At 45.0% G+C, this 13,012-nt stretch overlaps 1 protein-coding gene across 1 annotated transcript; it reads right to left on the bottom strand.

The window, feature by feature from the left end:
* Window positions 1-5,904: 5,904 nt before the first annotated feature.
* Window positions 5,905-8,150, bottom strand: LOC124174455 (neurogenin-1). The gene is made up of 3 exons (XM_046553639.1): window positions 7,862-8,150; window positions 7,309-7,510; window positions 5,905-7,193 (listed from the first exon to the last, which is right to left on the bottom strand). Exons 2-3 carry the CDS (start codon window positions 7,492-7,494, stop codon window positions 6,669-6,671), a joined length of 711 nt encoding a protein of 236 aa, XP_046409595.1. The 5' UTR covers window positions 7,495-7,510; window positions 7,862-8,150; the 3' UTR covers window positions 5,905-6,668.
* Between the last annotated feature and the right edge of the window lie 4,862 nt (window positions 8,151-13,012).

Genomic DNA, 13,012 nt, shown 5'->3' with positions numbered 1-13,012 from the left:
TTCACGTGCCTGGTACAATCAATCTATGTTTCACCGGTGAATAATGCCTGTCAACAAAAGAGACAGTGAAAAAAAAAGAAGAAAATCGAGAATAACAATTTCAAAATTTCTGCATTTTATTTCTTCTTTGCGATCGAGTGGTTAAAGGGGGGGGGGGGGGGGGGATAAAATTGACGAGCGACAGTGCCTTTCCGGCGATGATCCTTGCGAGAGAAAGGTTTCATCTTGTTAGAAAAAATCGCGGCAACCTGTTTACGGAAGCGAATTTCCGCGTGTGCGTACATCGAGCTTACGAACCCCTGCCATTCGGACTTGCAGTTTGAAAATGCGGACAGATGGCTTGTCGTGGCGCGAGCCGGCCCCTTTCCTAGTGGAGAGGCCAGTGTAGGCGCTGACTAGGTTGTGCCACGGGCCAGCTAGGCTCACCCACACGCTTTCCCGACGGGCACACGCACACTAAACAATAGTTAAATCAGGGTGCGGGACGCAGGGTGCTGTGGGTGTTTAATGAGCTGCCAGTACAGTGACTGACTACTGCCTACCAGCAGCTTCGTACCCGCCGCGCCGTTGCCGAGCTTGCGGGGGGTTCCCCGTTTTGCTCGGGGCCTCAAGTACGTATAACGCCGTGAGGGAGGGGGGGGGGGGGGGGGAACACGGGGACGAGGAGGAAAAGCCGGGGAGACACCACTTGACTGCTCCGCGGACACCGCCTGGTGTAAAGTGTAGGAATAACATTGAATATTTAAACGTTCTACGTGGGTCGAGGCTGACTTAACATTTTTCCCTACTTAAACGCGTTACATCGTCCTTCCGCCAGCTGATCTTCTTATGATAATCGGCACGTGGGAGTATGCAAATCCATCGCCAACCGGAAATTATATTATATTTATATATATTGATGTTTGCGGTTATCGGCGACGAAACTGACGCAATCTCAAAAACCAAAAAACATTATTTCCTGTATGAACAAAAAATGTTGATGGAAATAACCGGAAGTACTCCCTGAGTATTTGATCACTCGAAAAACTTGGGAGTCATTAAATTTCAGTGCAATAACTCAAAAACTGTAATTTTTCAATCGTGTCCAGTTCGTCACAAGGGAGCGATTTGTTACTAAAAATAAGCCGGGTTATGTACCTGTAATTCCTTCGGACTAGATTTTGTTTTATATCGACGTGATTTTTTTGCACGAAATTTGGAAATATGAGAATCGCATTTATCTTTGCGGGTAATGGCAGAGGCAGTTTTATTAGCTACAAAAGAATCCTCTCTACGTATATCTCACGGCTAGTTGATCCCTCAAACTGCGGTCATCCCAGGACCTTTCTCCCTTTCAATCATCGGCGTTTTCTAGGTTGCGCATACCTACCTATGTATTCGATGCCGCATTCACCGAAGCAACGCGTCCGTAAAACCGACCAACTTCTTTTCATTCCATGAGACGTCCGAAGAGCCAATTGCAATACCCTGAGGAGCTAATAAGAGATAGGTATTGAATTTCGGAACGGAACGCTGCCGAGAACTGTATCAACAGGGGAGGCCATCGGTAGCGGTCAGGAAATTGGATGAAACGTTTTTCTTTCCTCTCATAGTCGATCTGTCTCACTCAGGCAACGTCCACGTTTACGCAGGTGCCCAAACCGCGGTTTCGTAACTTGAAACTGTTTCTGTACTTGTCGCATTTCTGCGGGACTCGAACGTTCAGCATCTGAAAATTTGATTTTCCTTTCATGCTGGGAACAGGTTTCACTAAATATTATAAAAAGTTTGTAGATTCACATATTCAAAAGTGTGTAACTGAAAGGGATCGAGAGGTGTTATGCTTCGGTACAAATTCGGCTGTATAAGCAGGTTGCGGATTATTTTAAGTATTTCATCGAACTAGGACCGACGCTTCAGACTTGGCGCAATAAAACAGGCGGTTGGATTTATCCGAAAAAATCCCTGCCATAACGCGGTTTTTCATTCACAACGACACAGGCCATACCAATTCGACAAAGAGCGTCGAGTCCCCTAATTTAAACTTACATACGAACTGAGCCTTGGTTCAAAGGTAAATACTCCTAGCGCGCTTGTAATCCTGTCTAAGCCTCCCTCCCTTCTCTCCGGATCTTATGCCCCCTTCCTGCCCCCGTTAATAAAATATACACACATTCGGCGCACCATGATTGCAACTTGACGTTCTCCAATGCTAAAAAAGTATCTTACAAACGGAGAAATTGGTACTTTCTGAAAAAAGTCAACACGAGCGTGCAACTACGGTCACGTATAAGAATTCGGCCTACCGAATTAGTCGGTTATAATAACCATCGACTGAAACTGCAGAATTTGGACTGGAAAAAAGCAGGTCGCATGCTACGAGCGATTCTCCTCTTATCAATAATTCGCAGGGTCGGATATCGCCTGGCAATTCTTGAAGTAAATTATAGTCTTGAATGGAATCGCAGCGGGGGGTTGGTTGGCCGGCACGCGTCGGGGGTTCACCTGCCCCTGGTCCCGGTCCCCCCCCCCCACGACGGGGTGCAACGCGGTCTCTCGATCGGCGTCACCCGAGCGAGACCGGGGCCCGACGTACCCCGGCATCAGACATCTGTCCCCTCGCGAGTCAAAGGCCGTCGCGTTCCTGGGCTCAGACCGAGGTATCGCGTCGCGGGGACTCATTGTCGAGTTCCTGCCTACCGTGCGATGTCAATTCGTGTACCATACAGGACGCACATGCGTACGTAAAAATGAGAAATGAAAATCCCCTGTTGTTAGTCCGTCGACGGAGCCGGTAGTTTTTGTGGACGGAAAGGAGCGACGAGATTGGCCGGGCCTTCTTACGACTCGGAAATCATTCGGCGTTTACGGTTTTCGATGCGAGAGGAATTCTTTATGCCGCGATAAAACGGCGCTGTATGTCGACCGTTCGGGTAAAAAACGACCTCACGCGGTGTCTTTCAACCGTTTCATTTCTACACCCCTTTATCACGCTGTGTACTCGAATTCGGTTCCTGGCTTTTTTCACTGGGTTCACTGCCGCGATTCGGGTAGTTGAACTCGGGTGTAATGACTGATGCCTGGATCATTGGAAACGATCGAGTGAATCGGGCCCAGGATTCCCACCGAGAATTTCCTTGGCACGAAGGGTTTTCCAATTTCGTCGGAACGCTGCCTGATCGTTCGCGATCGAACCCCCGAACTTATGGCGATGTTTGACGAGATCGCGCACAGTGTGCGGTATCCGTGTCCCCATGATGAATAATGCAGCTACCTTCAGGATTAATCGACAAACCAAATACGGTTTTCCATATTTTAGCGGACCTATCGCGCGGCTACGAATTTGGGACGTGTGTACTCGGGATGAGGCAACGTGCACACAACCGACGTATGTCCATCGGAAATAGGCGAATCTAGGCTCGCGTAGAATATACCGCTGGATTTTGAGCGTTGCGATCGAGCTGGATATATACCTCGGTGTGGTTTTCTGTATTGTTCGTGGTTCACCACAATGGCCTGCAAATGCCGGCCCTCGATGAAAAGCCATTCTCTCTGTACCCGTATATACACACGAAACCTTGGGTCTTAACAGATGCTGAAACACGATGCCATACGAGATGTTTGGCAATTTTTTTCCTTTTCTCTGTGTTTCTCCACTTTTTGCCACGTCACGTTGGCCTTTTCGTTATTCAGGGAGACGACTGACGCCACGAACCCTAATCGAATTATCGTCTTCTCATCTCAGAGAATTATTGAGGCATGATTCGTGCCTGCTTGCAAATCTCGATCTAGCGGAGCGGATTTCCATCTTGGAAATCGTTACCCATCCAGCAGGTGAGCGTTTCCGTTATTTCACCCATAATTTCGCCATCCGGGTACCGAGGATCCAGTCGATTGAAGAGCCTACGTCGTTATTGAGGAATATTAGACCGGCGCACGGTCATCAATCTCGCTGAGAGGTCGGGTCATTAATCATTGATTATCCGCTCATCGATCGGTCCGGATAATTTCACGAATTTTCCTGAATTAGGAAAATTCCCCTCGACGACATTCCGCTTCCCTCGGATTTCGAACGGGAGGAAATACTACTGGATACGTGGAGGGGTGCAGACTCTGCACCAGAAGCGTACCTAACGTGCACCCACCAGTATGTCACCATACGCACCAGCACCCTCATACAATGCACGCATCGCGTCCGTGTGCACGCGTCACACACGCTTCCGCTGCTCGTGTTCGTGCTTCGTCGGATCGATATGTTCACTCGACGATGACGGCTTAGTCGAAGGCGATCTAAACTAAATCATGACCTCGGCGATTCGCACTGATACGGAAAAAAGCGAAAGGACTTGAAAAGAAAATTCAAGAGTTTCCGTCTCCAAGGATCCAAATATTCCGGCTTCGGTTTTACCGAAGATCCTCGAGTACGTATTTGGCGAAGAATTAACGTCGCAAAGAAAGTCAAATTCCACGTGATGCGCGATGCGAAAAAATGGACGCCTTCACCCCTGCGAATTGACAAACTAAGGGCGGACACCTTTATGGCACTTTATACGGCCGGCTGTCGAACCGTTTCGACCCCGCGTGCTTTTCGCGCGCTTATAATATATATCGGGGACATAATAGTTCTATTGAACCATTACCATTATTGGTGAGATTTGGGGAAACGGCGAGCGTGTGCTAACGGATTCGTCGCAGCTTGCGCCTTGTTTGCAAATAGCACCGCGTTCTAAGCTACTGATCAAATTCTAAACGCCGTGACCGATGCTACGTGATACAAGTAATAGATTTGTTAGAGCTTGCAGGTCTCGCGCTGTTGATTTAACTGCTTCGAGGGGGTGGAATTACGCGATTCGTGCGAAACCTGACTCTCTACGATTAATCGGGATCCTTGAAAAATTTCATATTCTTCCTTTGAATCTTCGGTAAAAATAAGCGCAGATGAAAATAAGATAAAGCATGAGTTGCGCGGACATAAACAGGACTCTCGAAACGAGTGGCATAGAATTTGCGCAACTATATACGTACAAGAGGGGGTGAAAATATTATCCTTTCATTTGCACCGACTCGCTCGAGTGATGTTTTGATAGATCTTTCCAACCTACCCTTCGGTTATTGATCGAGTAGCTGACGTCTTCTGCATTGCATTTATTTTCCTAACACCTATAAACCCTCTGTTGTGAAAAGGGAACGCCCGCGATTCCGTTGTTATGGTAATATTGTTCCTATTTTCCGAAATTCATGTTCGTTTGCCGCAGGATCGATCACGGTTCGTCGTTTGATTCAAACCATTGATTCCTTGAAACGTATTTTGGCACGAAAACTTTCTAGCCATGAGACTTAAGAATCGGCTAACAATACTCTCGCCGAGTCACGATTCGGCAGTGTTAACATTTCGAAGAATTGTAATCCTCCTCAGCGTTTAAAGAGCAACGGGAATCCATTGCGGAGTGGAAACGTAATCTGTCGGATTAACGGTGTAGATGGAATCTCGGGGAAAAATTTGTGATACATCTGCCTTATACAAGGCCGGTAATTCCCGCATAAAGGACACGTGGCTCGGCACGTGCCGGGTGATTCTAGAGCGCGAATTCATTCCTGCAAAGTGTATACCTACGTGGCGCTTCGTGTTCCACGTGCACTGCTTTGAGATTGATACTTTTGTTTTCCATTGTGAACAGCTCAAGCTTTGCGAAGATTCGTACGTGGCATGATTTGAAAATTGTTCTACGCGCAACAGGCTTGGCAGGAAGTGCATTGTGAGGATATGGTCGTTGATAGGGCATCGATTTAGGACATTTAAGGGTGTCGAAACGAACGACGTATGTTTATAGATAAAATATGATTTATTGGTAAAGTATAAATTCTGTACAATATATATTCCCTGAATTACACAAATTGACAATTCCAACGGGATAAGAGCACTAGTTGAGGCATAGTATTTATTATTACTGTTATTATTATTGTTATCATAAAACTCCTTGAAATGTAAAACAAAAATGAGATCGAGCGTAAACCCGCGTTACGTGAGATCAACTAAAAATATAATGACTAGATCCGAGAGGAACTTAATTAGTACGTATTAACAACTAAAACGTCGCGTGCTTGTCGTTTGGTGAAATTTTATAAATTACGCGTACAATCTGTTGCATGAATTATAGAAAAATACGAGGTGGAGAAATTTCCGGCATCTCGTACAGACTGGAAATAGAATGGTAACTAAAAATAGATTTAGACACACATCGCATTCGCACTAATTAGGTTATTAAAATATAACATTCTCTTATAAAATAGATAACGATAATCTTTAGCAATATTACTTTCTTTCGTTTTCTGTTTTTTCTTTGTTTTTTTTTTTTATACAATCGTATTAGCCCAATAAAGGCGACAACCGCACGTACTTGTTCTGATTCCAAATGATATTGTATTGAAAATTACGGAAAGCTCCGAACCCATAACTTACTCAAGATATCACGCTATTTTCTTTTCTTACACAAAATCATATAACCTTCTCTCTCCCGCGAGCTCGAGAATCTCAAGAAAAAAATCTCAACCCCAGTTTGCCGCTCGCGAACTTTGACCCCGAAAATGGCGGTGATCAACGTCCTTCTCGACGATCCTCGGTTTCACCGACCGCTAACGAGACTCCGATCACCACATCACAACTCGCGCTACGATATTTTATAATCGTTTTACAAGCACTGATACATGTTGGTATGGTGTCCCATGGCGTGGTGATGGGTCGCGGGCAGAACGTGGGGAGAATGATGTCCGTATACTCGCTGTTCGTAGCAGGGCTGATATTGGACCGGTGGACTGATACTCTGATCGCTGTAGCAGTCGTACTCCTGCCATTCGGGCATGAATCTCTCCTGCGGATACGGGAACGCCGAATGAGCGGGACCAAGGCGTTTTTGAGCTGCGACGGCGCAGCTTCCGGTCGAAGATGTGATCATGTTCCCGTTCTCGCCGATGCTAACCGTCACGTTCCCGACGTTCAGTGTTATCTCGCCGGCCTCGGACTTTCCCAGGGTCTGCGACAGGGCCCATATGTAGTTGTGAGCGAAGCGGAGCGTCTCGATCTTCGTCAATTTCGTATCCTCGGGGAACGTCGGGAGCGCCAGGCGAAGACGTTCCAGCGCGTCGTTCAGGGTGTGCATCCGGTGTCGTTCTCGATCGTTCGCTTTTATGCGACGGTTACGTTTCAGGCGAAGGACCTGCGGATTTTCGACAACGATGACGGATTGTCTTGGAATATTCTAGTCTTGCTCCAAGTTTCGTGACTCGAATTCTTAATTCAGTGCAAATGAGTACAGATGAAAGGTAACTCACCTGAGTTGGACTCTTGCACCGCGTGCCGCGCGATTTTTTCCGTTTCTCTTCCTTTGCGGTGGGGAAAAGAGCGTCGGTGGGTGACTCGTGCTTCGGGGATTCAAAGCTCACGTCAAAACCAGAGTCAGACGAGCTTGAAAGCTCGTCAAAGCCTCCCTCGCTGCAGAATGAATATTCCGACGACATTGCACTGGGGCTTATTCTGAAACAAAAGAGCGACGAAATACTTCAATGAAGGCATATGCGTCATGCCCTGAGTGCCGAGTGTCTCGAGGAGTCAATTTTGGACGAGAAAATTACGTTCGGTATGTCGCAACAACTCTGATCAGCTTCTATCAACGAATAAATTCAATGTGATTATCGCAAGCAAAAATAAATTTCCAGTTTCAATAACGATATTTTATTTTTACATGTATCCTGAATATCGAAAACAGTTCTTTCGATTTTCATTTCAATTTTCCCAACCATTAATGTTATCGAGGCTTCGTTGAACAATCTAGGAAATTCTAACTAAAAAAAAAAAAAAACAGAAATATTCTCCCTCCGTGCTCACCTGGATCGAAAAATTGTGTAAAGTAAATATCCGACAGAGATATATATCCCTTCGTTATAGATAATTCACCACACACCGTGAAACGAGACGTAAAACTTATGAGCAAAATTTGAGAAAACAAATGGCACACTGTCAGCAGAATGGCGAAATTTCTTTTAAACACATGGCGGTTGTACGCGAGCCGATGAAGAAGCAGGCGAATATGCACGTTGATTTTCTCTCACTCGGTTCGCGTGCGCATCGATTAAGGGCCGAAGAAACGAACGAACGAACGAACGAGGAAAGGACCACCGATCTATACGGGGTACGGTCTAGTACTGTGCATGTGCTTAAGGGCTGTGAGGGCATATATACACCCCCCGAGCCCTTTGCCCCCTCCACGCCGCACGATCACCATGCACCACGGGGCACCACCATGCCGGCTTCAGCTCACCCCATAATCAGTGGCGGAGGGGTACCCGCTACCCGTTGCTCCCCCTCTCTTTCGTTCTTCGCTCCGTAGACGCGTGCCGTTCGGGGCGCGTGGATGCAGAGGAATAGCTTGTTACCGGATTAGAGGTTTTGAGGTCGTTCTTTCGGGCCTCGTGTTGTTACCGACGGATGCAATTGGATCTTTAAACGCGCGACTGTTGTCCAATGCGCGGTTTCTCGGATGGATTTAAAGCCGGCTCACGTGACCGGAAGTCGAGACAATTGCACCGGCTACTCGTGTGTTTGGGGATTTTGCCATTAGATCGTTAATGCCTTTTGAAAAAGCCACCTTATTTTCGAGTACAGTCAATCACTATCAGGGTTGTTCGACAGCTGCTCGATGGAACTAGTCTCTCTATACGGTCATATCCGGAAGTTCCAAATGAACTGGGAACTCTAATTACGCGAGAAAGTTATAGTCACTGACCGGTCACGGACTATCGACGGATCTGTAAAATTTATTCTCATACCGTTGTCAGTGTTCATTATAGGTAAGCAATGGAAACGGTGAAAGCTGAGGAAGTGAGCATGCCTAGGTACAAGGTAGATGTAATGTGCGTGTGGGTACCTTTGAGATTTTATCTTGCGGTCTGACTCGTGACAGCTGTATAAGCCGAGAATGTGGTCGGCTTTCGGAATGACACCGAGATCCGGTATATCCAGATCACCAGGATATCGAAATTTAACGTTCTTCGAAATACTGCGGATAGTATTAAAGATACTCGTATCGCTTTGTGTCGAGGATCTTATACCTATAACTCCACCTTTTCTATCGAGGACGAAAATCCCTCGAGGATTTCTCTCATCCGGTAAGTCCGTAAGTACGCCGCTATCGAGATCCGGAACCGACCTTTTTTTCTGGGCTTTGAGGGGCTGGCTGGGTATCAGGAAGTCGGAAGTATAATTAGTGCCTCGGCAATCCACCCCTGCAGAACTAATTCCCTGTTATTAGAACCGGGCATTAGGGAAACGCCGTGCGGTAAACTCGGAGAATTAATGTTTTCTTATTGTTATGCATGGTTTGGCACTGGCCGAATTTAGGAAGCAGTTTTTTTCAGGACTCATTCAGTCCACCCCATGAATTCGCCAAAGGTTCGATTTGCCGATTTTTCGGGGAAATGTACGCGCGTCGCAAAGTGTCGAAGTGGGATGCTTTTTTGTGATATGGGATCTGGATGATTTTCAGAACCCGCAAGTACGAGCGGAGAAATTAATAAGGACTTATCGGGTGCGTGTAGGTACTCTGTGTGCTCATGGTGAATGTTCGAGATACGGTTCTGCGCCATATGTCAGTGTTTGGCGCCTCTACAAATATGTGTGTACAGTGTTCGAAATTTTATTGATGATATACCCAGACTTTACGATTCTATGTTTTTGTCCCGGAAGTCGCCGTGCAGCTATCTATCTCTTCACTGCACTGGCAGGACAAAAAGATCGGCACAATACACGCTTCCGATAAGTTCGGGGAAATAAATTTCCAACTTTTAAAATTAGAGATTCCGTGATTGTGCAACACTGCCCGGTGGTAATAAGCAGACAATGGGGTATGATGATGAAATCTGATTTTGGAATCTCGGTCAACGCTGTGTTTCTTTTTTAAATTAATTCCATGGCGATGCAAGAAAGTTTCAACGAACGTTTCACTTCCTCCAAGACACAAGGGCACTGATTAAATTTTTCATTTTTTTATTAATTAAACAGTTCCTACCTTGAGAAAGGAGCTTACGGCAACGCGCAATAATCTCTTCGAATAATGACACAGTTTTACTCCTCGGCGAGTGATCCCGGCTGATATCAGAATGAAAATAAGTAAAAGTGGACGATAATCTAATAAAACTAACGGGGGCCATATGTCGCATCCACTAATCAGCTGATAATGTCGGTGGATTGCTATAGAAACGTGCAGGTAGAGTTACTGGAAAATTTTCGTACGTTCAGATAAAAAGCTTGCTTTAATATTCGAACGAGAAAATTTTGCAAATATTGTATTCAGCGCTTGATTGTAAGATTTAATCTGAACGTTATCTATCGACTCGAAAATCCAATGAATATAATACTGAATCCTCTAATCAATGTTTTCCTGTAGCTCGTTATCGTTTCTTGGAAAATTTCGAGTCCCAAACTCGTTCGTGTCAGTTTGTCAATACGTGATGATAGGTTTCGATGTTCGTAACGAAATAAGTGAGTAATGATCACGATGACTTCACGTTTCAACGAATATACTCTCAACTGTTGGAGAGATGAGTTTTTTTTTAACGTTCCAAGTCTTTACTGTCTCCCGATGTGGGAACTGAGGGAAGTCTCGTTATCCTGCATCAGCATTGCGAGCCATTTTCCTCGACGCCACCTGTTCCTTGCCCTAGAACTGGAGCATTTCGACTCCGGTCGAGGAGAAACAATGAGGGAGTGTATCGAAAGCGATCGATCACAATATTCCCGGTTATATGACACCGATGGAACGGCATGGTCCGCAGTTTAAACAAATAACTTCAATCTATGAAGTTTAATAACAGGCTGAGAGGCGTAGCTGCGAACGGGGAATGGGACCTGTTCCTCGTGTCCACAGATCTGTGGCAAATAAGACCCATTCGAACGGTGAATACACGGGAACAAAAAATGCTGGGACCACGTGTGGCATGTTTGCTCAACGATTCGTTATCAAGATATATTCATGCATTCTGAGTGTACTGTCAATAATTTGTTCAATGAGAACAAATAGACGTCTCGGTAACACTGCACCACCTCCAACACTCTGGATGAAAAACGAGTCACGTGCCTGGAGCCTCGCGATTCGTTTCTTCTCTTTCACAACAAACCCATTATTACAATCCTTTGCTATTTTGTACAATGACGAAGCCCACCGCAGTTATAGTGACGAGTCAGCCGCAGCTATACAAACCGCGTCATTACGTCGCTGAAAAATTTGACATCCTTGAATCCTTCTATTCTATACGATAACGGAAAACCTTGACCAAGTTTATGACGTTAGAGTCCATTACTTGTTAGTATTTCGTTCCCTCAACTCGGTTCCAAGCTATAAGTACAAGTTCCCAGCATAGAAATTTCATGGTTGAAAATGGGAACTGATTCGACCCAAAGTAAGCAGTATCAAGAAGCACATAACCATTCAATTTGCTGAAGGTGATGGTGAAGAACTGAGGTAAAATATTTCCGTTCATGCCTGACATGGACAGGTTCCGTTATCACACAATATATAAGTTCGGTAGAATTACCAGCTACTTATCTAGATTCTCTCCGTTATTCCAACCAACGCCACATAGCTTTATGTCAAGTATATCAAAACATAATTTCTTCTTTCTCTGACAGGTTGACACTTGGCTTGTGAAGAGAAAGCAGAAGACCCGGAGTCTCCAGGCAAGGCTGAGCTAAAGAAGGATGTGCCCTGAGTATCTTCATTTCCATAACAACGCGGCCAACGTTCAAACCGATCATGTTCGATCGAGTGTCCCATTGACACGTGTATCGCAAATGTATGTATAACCTTCACGCCTCCTAAAGCGGCGACATACTGTGTCTAATTGAGGGTGACATATCTCCCGTGCGAGAATGCCCTGTTTGAAAAAGGGTTGGGCGACATGTCACGCTCGATTTACACGCGATTTCTGCAAATTGGAACGCGTTTCGTTAGTTTGCGGTTCGGTTTTCGCTACTGCTAACTGCAAACGGTGGAAGGGCAGCGTTCTCGTTCCGAAAATCATTTCATTAATTTTTTATTCTTTGCCCCAGTTTTTATGCATTTTTTTACGCAGAGGTTATGCGTTCAAAAATTTAGGTAGATGATTACACAATGATTTTATTGGAACATAATTTTCCGATAACGATAGTAATTGAGAGTATGTGATTTTTTGTCATACTTTTAACGAGTGAGAAGCTTCTCATGACGCAACGTTCTCATAGCTGCAGCCAGCGCAGATTTTCTGTTGTTGTATTACGGCCGTGGTACTTACGATTAGCTGCTATTACACTTGACTATTTAGGCGAAACGACTTTCTCTCCTGCAGTCAGGAAGTAATTATTTCTTTACTGTCGCATCGCCAGTGCAAATGTAAGAAAAATATCTGATTCTTGATTTTACTGTTTGCTGGAATTCGTGCAAGTAATCTCAACATAAAACCTTGGAGTAATCGGATGCAGTTTTTCGTACTATCCAGTTGTGAAATTTTCCATTGTTGCTTCAAATGATATATTTATTTACTTTTTAAATATCTCTGCGGACATTGAAAATCCTATTGCTTGCTGTGATTCTCATTGCCGAAATGAAACAGGTGTCATACCTAACTTTGTTTTCTCTTCTGAATTTTATTACCCGTCAGCGACTGCATGTCAAATGAATCTACCGATAATCATTTTTCGACAAATTTTGGAAATAAGAGAATTTTCGGGCCCACCACCGACCCAATTTCACACTTTGAATGCTCTCTGCCGTATCGCAAATAAAACTTTCACACCGTGAAATCCTAACGGTTGATATACGTCTATAAGCAGACGGTATGGAAGATCGTCAAAAATTACACGAAAGATTTGGTTTTTGAGCGTGAAAAATTGAAAATCAAATAAAAAAGGGGCGTGCGCGTGTATCGGTTCTGGGTATTGGAAAGGTTGAGTTATTGAGCCCAAAAGGGTTTCCTTTTTTCCCGTCTGCTTCGCAACCCGAACGAT

Source organism: Neodiprion fabricii, chromosome 1 (genome assembly GCF_021155785.1).
Source record: "Neodiprion fabricii isolate iyNeoFabr1 chromosome 1, iyNeoFabr1.1, whole genome shotgun sequence".
NCBI classification, from domain to species: domain Eukaryota; kingdom Metazoa; phylum Arthropoda; class Insecta; order Hymenoptera; family Diprionidae; genus Neodiprion; species Neodiprion fabricii.
This window is presented reverse-complemented; position numbering and strand designations above follow the sequence as displayed.

Excerpts from the sequence above, each read along its gene's own strand:
- LOC124174455 (XM_046553639.1), bottom strand. The coding sequence starts at position 7,494 with ATGTCGTCGGAATATTCATTCTGCAGCGAGGGAGGCTTTGACGAGCTT. Across the intron at positions 7,194-7,308 it reads GGTGCAAGAGTCCAACTCAG|GTCCTTCGCCTGAAACGTAA; the intron begins GTGAGTTACCTT and ends GAAAATCCGCAG.